Source organism: Cimex lectularius, unplaced genomic scaffold (genome assembly GCF_000648675.2).
Source record: "Cimex lectularius strain Harlan isolate CLEC.00 unplaced genomic scaffold, Clec_2.1 scaffold9, whole genome shotgun sequence".
Lineage (NCBI taxonomy): Eukaryota > Metazoa > Arthropoda > Insecta > Hemiptera > Cimicidae > Cimex > Cimex lectularius.
Window position 1 is genome coordinate 2,239,424 of NW_019392733.1, and position 18,030 is coordinate 2,257,453.

The window sequence follows — 18,030 nt, forward strand, 5'->3', positions numbered from 1 at the left end:
CAACAAAGGTAAAAAGCTACATTAAAAAAGTACTTAAATTGTATACACACTAACTAGACTAATTGTAGGTCGATGTGGCACATAGTATTCGTACGTTCTTGCACTACACTTATAAATACATTCTCACGAAACGAACTAAGTCTGTTATTTTATCTATAAAGTAAATCCTTGTTGTAAAAATCTTAGTATAAAAAATAAATAAAAAGAAACCATAAACATTAAACAAATAATTTAAACGTATATGTGAAGGGAATCCAGTATATTTAAAATTGTACAATTTTTTATTTACATATAATTTCAATGTTTTTAATTAACAAGGTATAATAATTTTAACAGTGGGAAGGAGGATGAAGGAATAACGGCCTATATTGATTTTTTGTTTTAAATACAAAACCTCCTTAATTTTGTACGAAATATTTAAATTAATTACGACAGATTGTATATATTTTGTACAGAATAGCTGATATCGTACTTGTGCATGTTTAGTTTAATCATTATCTCGGTAAAATTTATTCACTAATTGTTTGTATTAATCGCTACCTTCTCCGGTCCGGGAATGTAAATGAAAAATAGTTCTGCCTTGGAATGGCAAAACTGAAGGATCCAGATGACTCCGCCTCATTTGTTTCATCTTCTGTCACAGATTCGTTTTCGTTGAAATCCTCTTTCGTATATTCAGTGCTAGTTCCTTCTTTGTTTTCTTCCGTATTTTCCTTGACTGTCAGTTCGTCGGGACTCCAGCTTTCTATTTCTTCGGTTGAGTTTAATTCCTGTGTGGTTTGATACGAGTCGGTATCGTCAGAAATAATTTCTTTATTTTCTGCCACATACATCACTGTGACGAGTTCGTTGTTGGACGCAGCATGGCTGTAATCCTTCTCACGATTATCCTCTTTTAAAAAATCCAGGCTAATTTCCTGTTTATTGTGAGAACCTTCTGAATTGTTATCATTGGTGTTTGTAATAGCGGCAACGTTTAATTTACTTGCAGATGCAACAGTTTCAATATGATTGGAATCTTTTGAAACGATCTGAAAATCCATTTTTTCATGAGACTTACCATCGTTGTGATTGGAATTTGATTCTTCTGTTTCGATACTGTCATGAACTTGAGTTTTCTGAGATGTCCCTTCGTTTATAGGCTCCCTGCTAATGCTAGCGTTATTATTTTCACTATTGGTGTTATAGTTTTTATTAGAAGTGTCTTCTTCAAATCTATGTTGTGTTCCTTCCGTATCGTCTGTACTATCATTTTCTTCTACAGAGTTTTCTGACACCTGTTCTTCTTTTGAAGAATCAACAGGCGTTTCATTTTCTTTTTTACTAGATTTAGGGTCATCGTTTTGCAGGTTATTGCTACTACTGTAAACATTCATTTCTCTTGACGTGACTAAACTATGGATTTCAAATTCACCCCTTTTTTCTTGAGAGTTTCCAAAGTGATCAAAATTTAATTCTTCTACCTTTTCGTTAGAATACTTTATACTGTTTCCTTCTTCGGATCTTTGTGGTTCTTCTTCTTTCAAAGAATCAATGTTTTCTTTACTCTTTATTTTTTCGTCTTTACTGTCCTTGTTTTCATCTTGTGAGCTAGGGCTTTGTTGATTGTCTTTATCATCGGTGTTTTCAATAGAAATTGAGCTAGATTTATGGTATCCTTCTTCAGATCCATGTTGTGTCTCTTCTTCATTCGAACTATCAACATTCTCTTTGCATTCTCTTGTTTCATCTTCGTAGCCCGAGTTTTCATCTTGTGAGTTTGCAGACAACGTATTCTGATCATCTTCATCCTCTGTGGTATCGTTGTCATTACAACTTGTACCATAGGGAACGTATCCATCTTCAGATCCAGAAATTAAAGAATCTTCAGCGTCCTTGTTCTTGTCATGCGTGTTTGCGCATTTATTTTGATCGTCTCCACGTTTTGTGCTATCGTTTTCATGTGATGTTATGCCATAGTGATTGTACCCTTCTTCAGAGCCATGCTGTGTCTGTTCTTCTTTCAAAGAATCATCATTCGTATTTGCTTCTTGTGAGCTTGCGGATTTATGTTCGTTTTCTCCTTTATGGACGATTAGTACGTTTGAAGATGCTGCTGTGTCGTAATGGTAATTTTCTTCGCTGTTATCTTTGGTGTTTACTATCACAATGGAATTCTCCTCCTTTAAATCGCTCGAAACATTTGTACTTTCCTCGTTTTTTCCTGTATCGTCCATGTAACCATTTTTGGAGCTTTCAGAATAATATTCGTCGGGTAAATCTTTCTCTTGATTTTCTGTGTTATGGCTTGTCCTTGATGTTGAATAATATTGATCGTATTGATGAATATCACTATTGGCAGTCTCTAAATTATTCTTTTCTTGAGAGGTTTCAACACTCTTATAGGAATTTAACTCTTCCTTTCTGTTATAATGCTCTATACTATTTTCTTCTGTGGATTCGTGTGGGGTTTCTTCTTCAGGAGAATCAAAATTAGCTTTACTTTCTCCATCATCTTGTGAGCTTGAAAATTTTTGTTCTTCGTGTAAATCCTCTTTATTATTTGTACTATCGTTTTCACTAGAAATAGCATTATTTAATACATTTGTAGATGCTGCTGTGGCATAATGGTCTTCTTCTTTATTAACTTCATGAGAATTCTTTTCCTTTAATTCACTATAGCTATTTTCCTGTTTACTTTCGTTGCCAGAATTTTCGTCCAGACTAGTCGATTGATCAGAACTTTCTGAAATGACTAAGCTATTAATTTCAAGATCTGTTTTTTCTTTAGGGTATTCAGATATGTAATAAGAATTTAATTCTTCTGTTTTGTTAGTATGTTCTGAAGCAGTATTGCCATCTTCAGGCCGAGATGATTCTTCTTCTTTTGATAGATCATAAGTTTTGCTTACTTCGTTTATGTTTTTATTATTTAAATAACTCTCTTCGTTTTGGGTGTTGTTTCCAAGATCGCCTTCATTTAATAATACATTCGTGGATACTGCAATATCATATTGAACTTTTTCTTCGCTTGTATAATTCGGGTTGCTTGTTTTGGCCATACCAGCAGATTCAGCAGAATTTCCTTTGATCATGCTTTCATAATCAGATGTTGTTACTTCATCAGATGTTTCAGCGCTATGCTGAGAATTTGATGTTTCTTCTTTTTTTGAAGAATCAACTGGCTCTTCATTTTCTGTAAGGTCATCGTTTTGTTCACTATTGTCTCTACTTTCAGTCAATTCGTTAGAATTCTTTTCTTTTGAAGCGACTAAACTATCGATTTCAAAATTATTCTTTTTTTCTTCAGAGTTGTCAACACTGTGATGAGAATTCAATTCTTCTTTTTGGTTAGAATTCTCTAAATTATCTTCTTCGGATCTCTGTTGTGTCTCCTCTTTTTTAGAAGACTCAACATTCTCATTACTCTCTGTTTTTTCTTTCCCATCGTCCTTATCAACTTGTGAGCTTGCAGAATTTAGTTCTTCAGATTTCTCTTCGTTTTTGACAGAGTTTCCATTAGAAACGATAATTTTTTTAATCGTAGATGCAGCGGCGTGATAATGGTCTTTTTCATTGCTGATGTCGCTAGTTTCAGCTGTTTCATCAGAATTTTCTGTTTTAGATGCTTCTAAGATTCCATATTCTGGGTCATTTTGTCTATTACTATCATTATCTTCAGATGAATGGTCTTTGGTTCTATAAATATTTTCTGTATCTAGATCATTTGTGACTTCTAGCGAACTTAGTCCAGTATCATTACTATCGGTCTTGTTAAACAAAAGTCTTAAATATTCTAGGAAATTGATCAACTGATTTTCTTCAGTTGAATCTTTTCCTGTGACAACTTTCTCCGTAGTGTATTCCTCCGTGCTCTCATTTTCTGTGGTATCAGTCTCCGTGGTTTGTTCTTGGATGTCACTAACAGGCAAACGGGTTTCATGTATTTCGGAGCTCAGATAAACTTCATCCACATCGACATCGTCGGGTTTTGAGTTTGCTTTTATAATATCGGCCGCCAGCCCTTTTTCATGGGAACCGCAATTGGTATAACTTTCTGAAGACAATTCACTAATTCCAAGTGGGTTAAAATGTGTGGAGTTGTCATTTAGTGAATATTGGTTCAAATGATTTCCACTCCATTCTGAAACACAAAAAAAAATTGTGAATATGTAAAGAATTGACAAATAAACAGAACATAAACATATTTCACTATTTTCCACAGCATATATTGGCTTAATCTTTGATTATAGCATCCTAATATTAAGGAAAAGTCTTAGAATAATAAATATTGTGAGATTTCCTCTTGGAAGGACGGCTTTTCTTGCTGTTTTGGTCAAAGAATAGGATACAAAAAATTTTCAGAGTTTAACCAATATAATATCATCTAAAACATTTACATACACCAAATTGCAACGTTTACCTAAAAATATTGCGTGCAGTTATTTTCGGCCGATTGTTAATTTTGGTTAAGTAAAGGGCGATTTCTCCATATTGTCTGTGGGACGGTGAACCTGATATTTGGTCGTTACCGACCATTTTGGTCTGTATATCTTCAAAGGTCGGTCAAACTAGGTAACGACCAAATTACACTAAAAAAATCATATATCTTAAGATTTAGACTAATTTCAAAAGCAAATTGTCTCTTATGACAAATAGTAATATTGTACTGTTGTTTTATCCTTTTTCGGTGTTTATTTAATTCGGTGTTTAATTAGAGATTTATTTTTTATGGAACGTCATAACCTTTTTTCAATTCCTTATTCATATTTGGTTGGAAAGGCCATTCGAGTTCCTCCGAGCTCCTCCTCAGCCATTTTAACACTTTTTCTTCATTTATTTTTATTGCATTTCCACAGTCTTCTATGCATTTTTTTAAAATCATGTTTAGTCAGGAAGGCCTTTTCAGTTCCCGTGATCTCCTCTTCAGCCAATTTGGCAGTTTTCCTATCTATTTTTTGAATTGAAATTATAAATTTTTTATTTAACATACGGTGGGGAAGGCCTTTTTCAACTCTCCCTAGTCAGTCAATTGGGTAGGTTTTTCCTTTCTCCGTTTTTATTGCAATCGAAGCTTTTTTTATACATCGTGTATTTCACGTTTGTTTTTAGCATTTAGCTTCTATCTGCGCCTCCTCAACCAATTTGACAGTTTTTTCGTTCTCCCTTTTTTGTTGGATTTCACAACTTTTTTTGTCCGATTCTTTTTTTTTTTTGGGGCCTTATGGTCTAGCATATTGGCCAAGTCTCTAAACTTCAAGATTGAAATGTATACTTTTGTTGTATTATATTACTATATTATTTTGGGATAAAAGTTTAGAGAGAGAGCAAATTATTTTGGGATTGCAGGTAAAAGAGAGTATAACGGATATTGAGGTATGAAGGGGGATATTATTAGAAATTAGAGTGTTGTAGAGGGACTCTCGGTTGATGGAGGTATTGGGACCGGCTAGTAAAATATGGTTGGAATCAGCTATGCACGAGGGGTCGCAGGAACAGTAAGGAGAGTCTAGGATATTTATTTTATAGAGGTGGGAGGGAAGACAATTGTGGTTTAGGCGAAGCCGAATTATAGAGGTGAGAGAATGGCGAGGACTATTGTAAGATCGGAACCAAGGGAAGGTAGGAATGATAGGTTGGATGAATTTATAAAATTTTCCTTTTGTGCTGCCTGCAGTAACTGTTTATGTGGGCTCTAAGATCTCTAGGGGAGATAATAGAGCAGGGAATGCCAGCGGAGGCCGCAGATTTGGCCAGCCGGTCCGCTTCATCATTAAATTTATTGTTGCTGTGGCCTTTAGTCCAAATTATGTGCACTACGGTGCCTCTATTGGTTAGTTGAATGGTGGTGTTAAATATATGAGATATTAAAGGGTGGCTAGAATTGTGGATATTGGAAATGGCGGATAGGACACTCTGACTGTCGGAAAAGATAATTAGATTATGGGGATTAATTGATTGGGCATATTTTAGGGATTCTAGGGTTGCTAGGGCTTCAGCGGTGAAAATGGAGGCAATGCGGGAAAGTTTGAATTGTTTTGAGAAGGAACTAGCTGGGATATGGAAGGCTGCGCCCACACCGTGGTCGGATTTGGAACCATCTGAATAAATGGCTAGAGCCTCTTCGCAATAGCCCCTACCAGATGCCTCCTCAATGTATAGAGGGAAGGAGGACCAGTTGGAAATAGAAAGGGGATCGGGTATAGCAAATTTGTTAGGGACCAGTAGTGGAAATTGATTTGTGAGGAACTTCGGGTGGTTGGACGTTGGAGGAACAGAGATAATCAAGTGGGAAAGTTTAAAAAAAAGAGTAGATAGCAAGGAGGATTTTTTGTTCCGCCAGAAATTGCTGGTATTGGAGGCAGTAGCAAGTTGGCGGATGAGGAGGACAGTGGGGTGGTTTTCGATTAGCATACGAGAGGATAAAAATCTACCTGTGACTAGGAACCTACGATGGGTGAGGGGCATCTCCTTAGCTTCCACTTGAAGAGCGTTAGTTGGCGTGGATCTCATAGCTCCCAAGATCACTCTGAGGGATTTATACTGGATTTTGTCTAATTTAGCCAAATGAATTTGTGCAGCATCTCCATACAATAATGATCCATAATCCAGTCTTGAAAGAACCAGTGCTTTATAGAGAAGAAGTGCAATGCTAGGGTGTGAGCCATAGCGAACTTTAGTAACACACCTGATTATGTTTATGGCTTTTTCGCAATCAACCAGGTAATTGATGTGATCTCTCCATAGTAGCTTACGATCAAACATGACGCCAAGGAGCTTGAACTTGTCCACAATTTTAAAGTTATAAGTTGTCCGATTCTTTGTTGCACGTTTGGTTGGGAATGCTTTTTCGAGCTAATCTGAGCTCTTCCTCATCCAATTATGCTATTTTGTAATTTCTCCCTTTTTATATTGAATTGCATAGCGTTTTGTATACAATTTTTGTTTTTCGTTTGGTTAGGACGAACATTTTGAGCATCCCTGAGCTCCTTCGTAGACTATTTAGTAGATTTTTCTTTCATCCTTTCATGTTGGACTTCACAACCTTTTTTTGAAGATTCTTTGTTTCACGATTGGTTGGGAGGATGTTTTGAGCTCTTCAGCCATTTAGGCAGTTTTGTCTTTTCTCCTTTTTCATTGAACTTGTTGGGAAGGCCTTTTGGAGCTCACCTGAACTCTTCCACAACTAATTTGACAGTTTTTCCCCACTTTTTTATTGAATCTCTTATTTTGTGCAATCTTTCATTTGGTTCGGAAGGCCGTTTCAAGCTCCTCCTCAGCTAATTTGGCAGTTGTTTTATTTTCTCTTTTTTTATTAAACTTATACAGTTGTATATATCGGGCCAATTATCTATCTATGTTATCAGTCTTATGCCGCCTAGTAAAAAAGGTGTACTTTTATTGTTGGCCAAGAGAGAAATCCTAGCTTTGAATACTTTAGTTCTCATTACCTCCAATATGAGTTAATTTGATATTTTCACCAGATAGCGTGTGCCCATCATCCAGATGACTGATTCATCAAACAGTTTAAACGGACACCCTCGTCACACAACGGAGAGATATAACAAATTATGTACACAACTTATGGCAATAGTGTTCACAAAGCAGTACACTGTGATATTTCGCTTTCTTAAGATAACAATTTTCAGAAAAAAACATAATAAAAAATATTAGAAATGGGACGCACTTCATTTGAGCAGTTTTACACCAAAACGATTATCGCAGTTCAGGAAGAAATATAATATATTTTAATATTGTAACAATGAACACTAGAAAACGAAGAAAAAACGAAAGAGAAACCTATTATAGAACTTTTCCTAAGAAAAAATATTTAAAATAATTTACATATTATTTTTAAATATGGTTTTTTTTTGTCTTAGATGTATATCCAGGTTAACATATAATCGATTTTTTGCCTAGGATAAAAATAATTATTCAGAATTTTATAAAATGAGACGAAATATACAGGGCGATTCATTACTAGTACAACAATTTCGCCAGGTCTTCTACACTTCAAATGCGACAAACAAGTTTGTACGAACCATAGTTCAATTCTTAAAGATTTCGCAGATATTGAACTTTTTTTTGTTTTCCCCAACTATCTACGGTTTTTGTCATAAATCTACTCGTAGCTCCTGAACTATTTATGTTTGGAGAAATCTAAAAAAAAGAAAAAAAAAACATTTCCTTTAAGAAGGCATTCTTCTAGAGTTTTAAATGTAACGTTTGGCAGAAAAATAAACTCTAAATCTTTCAAAAACTGCAAAATTTAATATTTATAAAAAATTAATAAATTGCAACGTCGTTGGAAAAAATTACGGTAGAGCTTTGCAAAGTTCATAACAACTTCATCGTTTAATAAGCAGTATACCCTTTTCTTTAATTACGTGGAGCCAAAATGCAGAAATTTTTGCTAAATTGTAGAAAAGTGGTGACGTATAAAAAATGGAGAATGGGGTTAATCTAGTAATTCGACTTTTTGTCCTGGGCAATGTATATTTCCCAACTTTACCTTAATAAACAAGCACAGAAAGAAAGAAAAATGAAACGAAACGCAAAACAATAAAGATGAATGACCAAAACATCTACACTAAACAAAGACAAAAAAGAACAACAATACAGAAATTGGCAGACCTAACTTTAATCTAACAAAACGGACAACAAAAGAAAAATCAACGTAAAAATCAGACAAAACACATAAAAAGGAGGCAATAAACGTAGCGAACAACTAAAGCAGAAAAATTGGACAAAATATCTACAATAAACAAAGACAAAACACAACATAACAACAATACAGAAGTTGTAAGACCCAACTTTAACCTAATAAAAAATACAATAACAACAGAGACAATAATCATAGTGAATATTCAGTAGTCGGATTGACGAAATGGAGGGATGCGCAGCGGTCATTTACCAGGTCGGAAACCAAATACAATTTTTGTAAAGATCGTTGACATCATGGTGTACCAGCAATTAGGCGGAGCTACGACCAATTAACGAGGCCTGAGGATGGTTTTTACGCTACAACGGCCATGGTGAAAGAACTCGACAGCTGAAAACAGATAGTGCAGTTTCCCTTGCTGTGATTCAAGACCACACAAAACACAATCTAACTGCAGAATAAATTGGGGATATGCTGTGGGAACTGCGGAAAAATTGACAATGGAAAATTTCCTTGAGGTGGGTCAAGGCTTATAGGACACAACGGAAATGAAAAAGCCGCCGAGCTGGTGAAAGCTGTGACAAAAAAAGGGAAACTTAGCTGTTTCTTTTATAAAAGTACCTCTTTCCTACATTAAAATACAGGAAGAAAAGCTAAGCTTACACAAATGGAACGATATGTGGATAAAGGCAGATGAGGGCATAATTACAAGAAGCTACTTTCCACCAGTTCACGACAGAAGGAACACCATCTTTGACCACACGTACAACACGTACAAGACAACTATGGCACCCTCGGGACACGGAAAAAACAGAGCATATTTGAAACGCGTGCACATCAGCGAAAATGCAGACTGTCCTTGTGGAGGTGGGGAACTGTCATGGACGCACATCATTCAGGAATGTGTCGTGTTGGGTGTGCCGCACTGTCGACACGACACATAAGAATGTCACATCTACACAGAAAACAAACACTTTGAGCCCTGAAGATGATCTCAATAAAGATCGAAAAGTTGGCATGATAAAGAAAATGCTTTTCTGAAATCTACATCACACCAGACCGCATCTCACGATCTCCAAATACTCAGTAACTAACGGTCACTAAACACCACACATTCTGACTATTGGAGGAACGGGGCCAGATGATGAAAACAGGTTAATCTACCAATACGAAGAAGACTTTCTGAGTTTCGATAATTCATTGAACATTATAAAAATTTATACTTATCTGAATTAATTAATCTTTTTGTGTAAGGTTTTGGTTGAAATGCAAAAGTCAGCGCCACGAGCGGGATTCGAACCCACGATCTCCGGCTACATACGCCGCTGCTCTACCACTTGAACTATCGTCACTATAGAAGCTATTCCTTACATAAAAAGTTTAATTAATTGAGAGAAGTAATTTGGGCAATAGGCCACTAAATATATGGATTTACACTTATCGTTAATTGTATCGTAACAAATTAATTTATTGAATCTAATGTAAATAAAATTACAAACTTGGACACAATAGTTAAATGTAAAGAACAAAGAAGATATTGATCAAACAGATTACAAGGTGAGAGAAAACCTGTAATCATAATGGAATAGGGTAAAAGAAAACAATAAAGTTTTCCACTGTAGGGTTACTGTTAAAAAAAAAAAAAAAAAAAAAGTGAACAACCAAAGTCGAAAAATAACGTTAACCATTATTCTGTAAATATAAAATTTTAACTATTTATTCACTAGATTTTTGTTAAAGTTTGAGAGTTCATGTGAAATTATCGAGCCTTAAAACTAATGAGGAAAAGATAATTAGTATCTCACGATGTTACAAATTTGTCAGGCTTGAAAAAACAGTGATGCACCTGCTACTAAGCTTTACAATTTAATTTCAACAGTTCTAAGGACGTTCATGAAAACTAATGCAAAAAATTCAAAGTGCTTCTTAAAAAAAGTATCTTATTTATTTATTATTTACTGAAACTGACCTTTCCATTACATAAATTGTTCAAAACAAATAAAAAATATCTATCTTGTTTTAGGTGTATATATACCAAATACATTCCCGCCAGTTGCATCACCTGTCGGAAGTGATGTATTTTAAATAAAATACCTACGATACCCATGGTAGCATTGATAATAAATAGATGATATACTTAATAATAATTCTCCAGCCATTTCAAAAAAACTATGTTCAATGCAATTTTGTCGTAGTGTGTAGTGATTAGTGACCGTTAGTCGATGATTATTCAGAAATCGTGAGATGCGGTCTGGTGTGATATAGGTTTCAGAAAAACATTTTCTTTATCGTGCCAACGTTTCGATCTTTATTGAGATCATCTTCAGGGCCTGGTATTTACAAACATTGTTTAAATCTAACAAATACATGTAGGATGTGGAAAAATGTGAATTTATATAATGCAAAAAATATTTTTTATATTCAATCAAAATATTTCTACTCACTCAAAATACTTCTATACTACTTCAACTTGATTTCGTGTATCAATCTTGTTAAAATTTGGTCAAAATATCTAGAAAAACTTGATAAAACTAAGGAAATATCAAAAGTCTAAAAAAACATCTGAAAAGTATTTTTTTCGATTTTTCGAATTTGAACGCCCAGTTGAGTCGAGAGTTGTGAGTTAGCGCATTTAGCCTATCGACTACTTCAACTTGATTTCGTGTATCAATCTTGTTAAAATTTGGTGAAAATATCTAGAAAAACTTTATAAAACTAAGGAAATGTGTTGGGATTTACAAACACTTTGAGTGAGTAGAAATACTTTGATGGAATATAAAAAATATTTTTTGCAATAATTTGTCATAGTGATTGAGCGATATGAGAAAAATAGGGTCAAATATTTTCTAGCAAGAAGTAAACGTGATTATCGTTTCCTACACTACCATAAACCACAGGATATACGTTTTAGGGGAAGAAAAATATTTTTTTTCTCCTTCCAATTGAATCCGATTTTTTCAAAAATACTCACAAAAACTGTCATCATTTTGAGACAATCTCTCATAAAGAACATAAATTTTACACGCTTTAAGAAGCTTACAAATTATTCGTAGTAATATAAACTTTTTCTCTGTAAATCATTTTAAACCGGAGATAAAAAATAAAATGTTCGATTTTTTGTTGATTTAATCCTAATGTTTCTCACTTATAATACTTCAACATCTGAACATTGTTCAATAGGCTGAAAGAGGACAAATTAAGCATTCCAAGTGTTCTAATAACGTTACATTTGAACAAAATCCCGAGGAGTTAAGATTTTTAAGTGGGAAACATCAGACATCGGAGGAAAAAATTAGTTTTAGTAATCCAAAAATGCCTATTTTTGTTTTCAATAAAATGTTTAGTATTTAACAGCATTCAAGGGTGTTTAAAATTCGTTTCCAAAATCAAAACGGAAATTCCTGTTGTTATTACATACATATAAAATTAAAACTTATTGAAATGATTTATGAATTTGTTGTCGTGTTATTTTAAAATCATTGATTGATTTGTTATAGATTAGTTAATTTTATCATCAGTTCTGAATTCATTGTTGTTTACTCAAAGTTATCACCATATTACACTATTCATCACAATACATTACTTTAAGAAATACATGTAATCTACGTAAAGGAAACATATTAATAAAAAAGGATGCTTAAAACGAGTGCGATTTTTTTTCAAAAAAATATTTTTTAGTACTTTACTGTAAGCATCTTATCATTTGTATACCTTTTTTTTCAAAAAACTATTTGCTGACTACTTTACTAGTGTTTTTTGATTTGTACACCTTTTTTCAAAAAACTATTTTTGACTACTTTACTGAAAGTGTTTTTTGATTTTTATACCTTCTTTTCAAAAAACTATTGTTTTACTACTTTACTGAAAGCATCTTATGATTATAAACCTTTTTTTAAAAACACTATTATTTACTACTTAACTGAAAGCATCTTACGATTGTTAAACCTTTTTTTTCTAAAAACTGTTGTTTTACTACTTTACTTAAAGCATCTTATGATTTGTAAACCTTTTTGTTTTTTAAAACCACTATTTTTGACTACTTTACTGAAAGTGTTTTTTGATTTTTATACCTTCTTTTCAAAAAACTATTGTTTTACTACTTTACTGAAAGCATCTTACGATTTGTAAACCTTTTTTTCTAAAAACTATTGTTTTGCTACTTTACTGAAAGCATCTTACGATTTGTAAACCTTTAAAAAAAAAAAACAAAAAAAAACTATTTTTACTACTTTACTGACAACATCTTACGATTTGTAAACCCTTAAAAAAAACTATTTTTTACTACTTTACTTAAAGCGTCTTATGATTTTTGTACCTTCCTACATGTTTAATCTCAACTAGTACAATCCTTCCTATCTTACGTCAAAAAACAAATCAACAGATACCTAAGGAAATTTTTAGCAAGAAACAAAGTTAAGAGCCATTGTTTTGCCCAAAATGACTCAGAAAACAAATGTTCGGGAATTTTTATCTTTCAAATTTTTGTCTTTGCACTAACTTTGATTTTTTCAGAAAATCGCAAAAATGGCGATAATTTTGAAACTTTTTCGCCGATCGACTGAATCCTTACAAGAGTTTAGATCGTTATAAATTACTTGCAGTGGTACATATTGGATCTCTGTAAATAATTTAGGACGAAAATATAAAATAAAACAGTTAGGGGATTTTTGTGAATCTCATCCTGGTTTTTCTTATTTGTATGAGACCTGAAGCATCTTTTCTTTGTACAGAAGGGAAAAAGACACAGATCAAAAAGGAGAAACGGTTTTAAAGAGCTTAAAACGAAGGCTACATTTTTTAAAGCCATTTTTTTGTATATTTCACTGGATCTTTTGATTGGTACACCTTTTCATATATTTAATTTAATTTAAAATCCAGAGGAGTTAAGAATTTTTATGTCCGGAACACCGGTCACCATAATATCTGTCTGCATTTTTGGACCTAGTTTGTCGGGGAAAAAATGTATGCGACGCCTTAATAATTGGGAAGATTAGATAGACAATTTACGAAAAATAGAAAAGCTAGATGTAAATTAATAACAGGGTAATTAGTAAATACAGAAATTACTTTTTGATATCCCGTCGAGAAGAAGACCAGGGAAGAGAGAAGTATCAGTTTTTTATTTCTTTTCTTCCTTGCCCTAATCCATTATAGAACATTATACATCAGACATTCCAACTCTATAGACTCATTTATTTTTATGTAAAGTTTTACAATTGTATCTATTAACGGGTTAATAAGAAAAATTGATATTTTTAACGGGCAGCGACCGATTTTTTGAGGATTTTGACTTTTTGTAAAATATTTTTTTAAAACTCTATTCTACTCGATGGTTTTTAATTTTGATATACATTCTTTTATGAGGACATTGCGTGCATTTAAACTATACAACTTTACTGTATTTCAGCAATTTTCAGCAAGTCGATATTCAAAGGGAAGACAAAAAGGTGCTTTTAATAATCGTTTGTTCCTTTTTTGTGCAAAAAATTTCACTAAGAATTTATTCCTTCTCTCCTGGGTATATTTTTTAACACACGTATATTGCTCGATATTATTATTGGCATAAAAAAAAAGTATCGTTTCAATAATAGGAACTGTTTTGAATAACAATGTACTGAAAGCTGAAAAATTCAATTTTTCAGAAGAAGGATTAATAGGTGTTATTTTTCTTTTAATTAATTAATTTTTTAACGCCACTTCTCGTGATAGTATCGAATGGAATCTAATTAAGCGTTTCTTTTTCCAGAGACTCTTTATTTTCTGTTTTCAAAATTTTATGTTTGTACCGTGTTTTAGTATTTTTTTAAGGTTGTTCACTTGTTCAAAGAGAAGGCAAAATGTTGGCATTTTTTGCTCTCATTATCACAAAATCTGCTTGGTCAACTACAACCAATTAGTTTTTAGTTTATTTTTCTTGTTATACTACGAATTTGTAGCTAAAGGATTTTGAACATTGACAACAACAAAAAAGTTGCGACAAATTTTTACACCTTATTTTTTATGAAAAAAATTCGTTTAGCCTCATTTGGGTAATTTTCGTTTTAATATCTCTCGCTCCGATTGTTTGCCTATTATTGGTCTACAAAACGAATAGAGAATCGTTTCAATATTGTGAAGATGTTTGCAGAAATGGGTACCGAAAGATGAAATACAATTTTTCAGAAGAATGGGACAAACAGGTGGTAGTTCCCTTTGATTTATTTATTTTTTAACACAATTTCTACTTAACGGAATCGGATTCTGATGCACATTTATTTTTTCACGACAGTCTTTTGTTGTTTAAATATCGAAAATCTAAGTTTTTACCTTGTTTTAGAAATTTTGTATTTGTTTGTTCAAGGAGAAGGCAAAGTGTTGTCATTTTTCGCTATAATTTGCTCAAAATCTAATCGATCCTATACAGCCAATTATTTTTCGAACAGTTAGTATACTACGAATTTGTAACTAAAGGATTTTTAAAATCCTTTAGTTTAATTTATTCGATCATTATTGGCAGTACAGTAAAGTTGAGACAAATATTTACAGTTTTTTAATGGCTGCGATTGTGTGCTTATTGTTGGACTAAAAAATGAATAGAGAGTTGTTTCAATATTAAGAAGTATATTTTGAAGTAAGTTATGAAATCTATTAGATTCTCGGCGACAAATCAAATGGCAACGGAAAGTTTTAGTGAAGATATACTTCTTTTTACGTATTAAATCGATTAGATTTCGTGGTCCGATTGATCAAATAACTTCTTTCAATTAATTAATCTTTATGTAAGGTATTGGTTGAGATAAAAAAAGTCCGTGTTACAAGCGGGAGTCATTTGTCGACGAGAATCGAATAGATTTGAAACATTTGAAACGACATTTGAAAAAAAGGAGGGAAAATTCGAAAGGTAGGTTGAGATGGGAAGTTGGTGACCGAGTGGATCGAAGTCGCGATAGCTCAAGTGATAGAGCAGCGGCGTATTTAGCCGAAGGTCGTGGGTTCGAATCCCGCTCGTGACACTGACTTTTTTATCTCAACAAATACCTTACTTAAAGATTAATTAATTGAAAATAATTTAGATGGGAAATAGGACCACGAAACCTAATCGATAGGACAATAATATTAATTACTACTGTTGAAATATGTAATAATTAACTGTACTTTTTGTTAGGATTTCCTGATGATGGGCAGAGAAAATAGACCGTAACGTCGATGAAAAATATGAAATAAAATAACCTGTTTTTCAAAACTCCACGTGTCTCTTGGAAAATTCCGACCCTTAAAAAACTTTTTAGGAAAGGGAAAAAAAAGTTTGACAATACTTAACAACTAACAAAAGATTTGGACAGCTACGAAGACTTCTAGGAGAGAAATCCGTTTTGACCGTCTACACTAAATTAACCTTGTAGAAGACTTTACTGCGACCATTTTGTACATACGGGGTGGAACTGTGGGGTTCCAACATCTAGCGCATCCAATCCTTCATCGATTACACGACATTTGAAAAAAGGAGGGAAAATACGAAAGGTATGTTTAGATGGGAAGTTGGTGTCCGAGTGGATCGAAGTCGCGATAGCTCAAGTGGTAGAGCAGCGGCGTATTTAGCCGAACGTCGTGGGTTCGAATCCCGCTCGTGACACTGACTTTTTATCTCAACAAATACCTTACATAAAGATTAATTAATTGAAATAAATTATTTGGTCAATCGGACTAAGAAATCTAATGGATTTCGTAAGGCTGTTTTGCAGATGAGAATGTCAAGATTAAAAAAGTAAAAAATATTCAAAATAACAAAATAAACAAAAATTCATTTAGTGAATTTGAATAAAGATCAATATTTTATTTACATGACATAATAGAATTTCTTTTTAAATTGTAATTATCCAAGTTGGTCATTTAGGCTCTGATAAGGTGGATTATGGAAGCTCCGGGGAGAATTGATAAATCTACCTTTGAAACCGTATAGGGATATTAATGATCTGTATCCATTGTTCGCTTGCTTTATAAAAGAAATACCTATCATTTCTTAGCAATTTGTTCTAAGCTGCCTTATGTTAGGGGGAAAAATGGCCCCTTTTTCAGAATGAATCTCTTCGGAAAAGATGTATTTAGCGGCTTTTGTCAAGAAGCGTGAAAATGATGATGGACAATTGTGTATTGTATATCATAACCTGAAACAGCTTTTTGCCAAAAGTCTTGATGTAATTTATTTTAGTCAATAAGTAAAAATATTAGTGAAAATCATTCGTTTAAAATTCATCTTTCCTAAATATAGAATATAAACCCTTGAGAGGAACAATCAGGCTTTTAAAATTTTGAAATATTTAATATTGCTGATCGCTCCTCAACGACTTCAACAAACTATTTAATATTCCTATAATGTAATCAGAAATTGTCGTGAAATATGTTATATGCTAAAAACTTTTTTTCACAATAGTGGAGAAAAAATGAACCAAGATAAAACCTATATCGTGTCTATTTCGAAAGGATTTTTTTAAAGTGAATGTAGAAAAGTCAACAATCGAATTAGTATTGTTATAAATGCACTTACTGCTTTGCAATGGCTGGATTGGAAGAGACCACGTTTCGGAAAGGCAGAAAACAGCAATGAAATGAATGAGGTTCATCGTTTCCCTTTTGGAACCGGCGGTCTTCCTCACCGAGAGCAAACTGGGACCGGTAGTGCGTTCGAGTTTATATTTACTTATTCAGTACTAGCCATTTTGCTGACACCTGCGGTTCCCATCATTAAGGTCATAATAAGGCACTGCTGTCACTCCAGCCAACTGGATGGATGTGAAATATAGAAATTACGGATATGCAAAACTTTCCACGTACTATTTTTTTATTGGATGCAGAGATAGTTCGCATGGTTCTAGAATTTTTCCTAAACCGTTGTTTACACAGAAGATTATTGGTACAAGATACAAACTGGTTGTTGAAATTAAAAATACAGTTAAAATTCGTAGAAAGATATACCTATTTATTTATCCACTTTAATTTTCATTTAAGGCACGGAAACGATCCAGAATGGTCGATTAAATCACAAAACGTGTCGCCGGAACATTATCACTCGAAAGAACAACATCAAAGGCAAGTTAGGACGGACAATTCGAGCCAATCGGGCCAAAAAGGCCATTCCGACGGTCTTGAAACTAATCGCCATTGTTTGCATAGTTTCATTTTGGTCCAAGTACCTAAAGTTAAATTAAATTGAAATTTGAATGAACAAGCAGAACTTGTAAAGGGGATGCTCAATTTGCCTCATTGTGGAAGGGCTTGGTCATGTAGTACGTCAAGGCAGGTTATCTATTAGCGGTTCCATCCGTTGAATAAATTAATATTCGGCTGGCCATTGTCATCAGGTACGTCATCTAAGCCAGATTCCCTCCCCTCTGATTTCATCTCTGCTTCAT

General features: G+C 33.4%; 1 protein-coding gene across 1 annotated transcript; it reads right to left on the bottom strand.

The window, feature by feature from the left end:
- Positions 1 to 262: 262 nt before the first annotated feature.
- On the bottom strand, positions 263 to 17,294 carry LOC106665392 (putative uncharacterized protein DDB_G0282133). Its single transcript, XM_014391791.2, has 2 exons — positions 17,166 to 17,294; positions 263 to 4,123 (listed from the first exon to the last, which is right to left on the bottom strand). Exons 1-2 carry the CDS (start codon positions 17,239 to 17,241, stop codon positions 537 to 539), a joined length of 3,663 nt encoding a protein of 1,220 aa, XP_014247277.1. The 5' UTR covers positions 17,242 to 17,294; the 3' UTR covers positions 263 to 536.
- Between the last annotated feature and the right edge of the window lie 736 nt (positions 17,295 to 18,030).

Coding starts and splice junctions, on each gene's coding strand:
- LOC106665392 (XM_014391791.2), bottom strand. CDS start 17,241: ATGAACCTCATTCATTTCATTGCTGTTTTCTGCCTTTCCGAAACGTGG. Junction 4,124..17,165: donor AATCCAGCCATTGCAAAGCA/GTAAGTGCATTT, acceptor TTTGTGTTTCAG/AATGGAGTGGAAATCATTTG.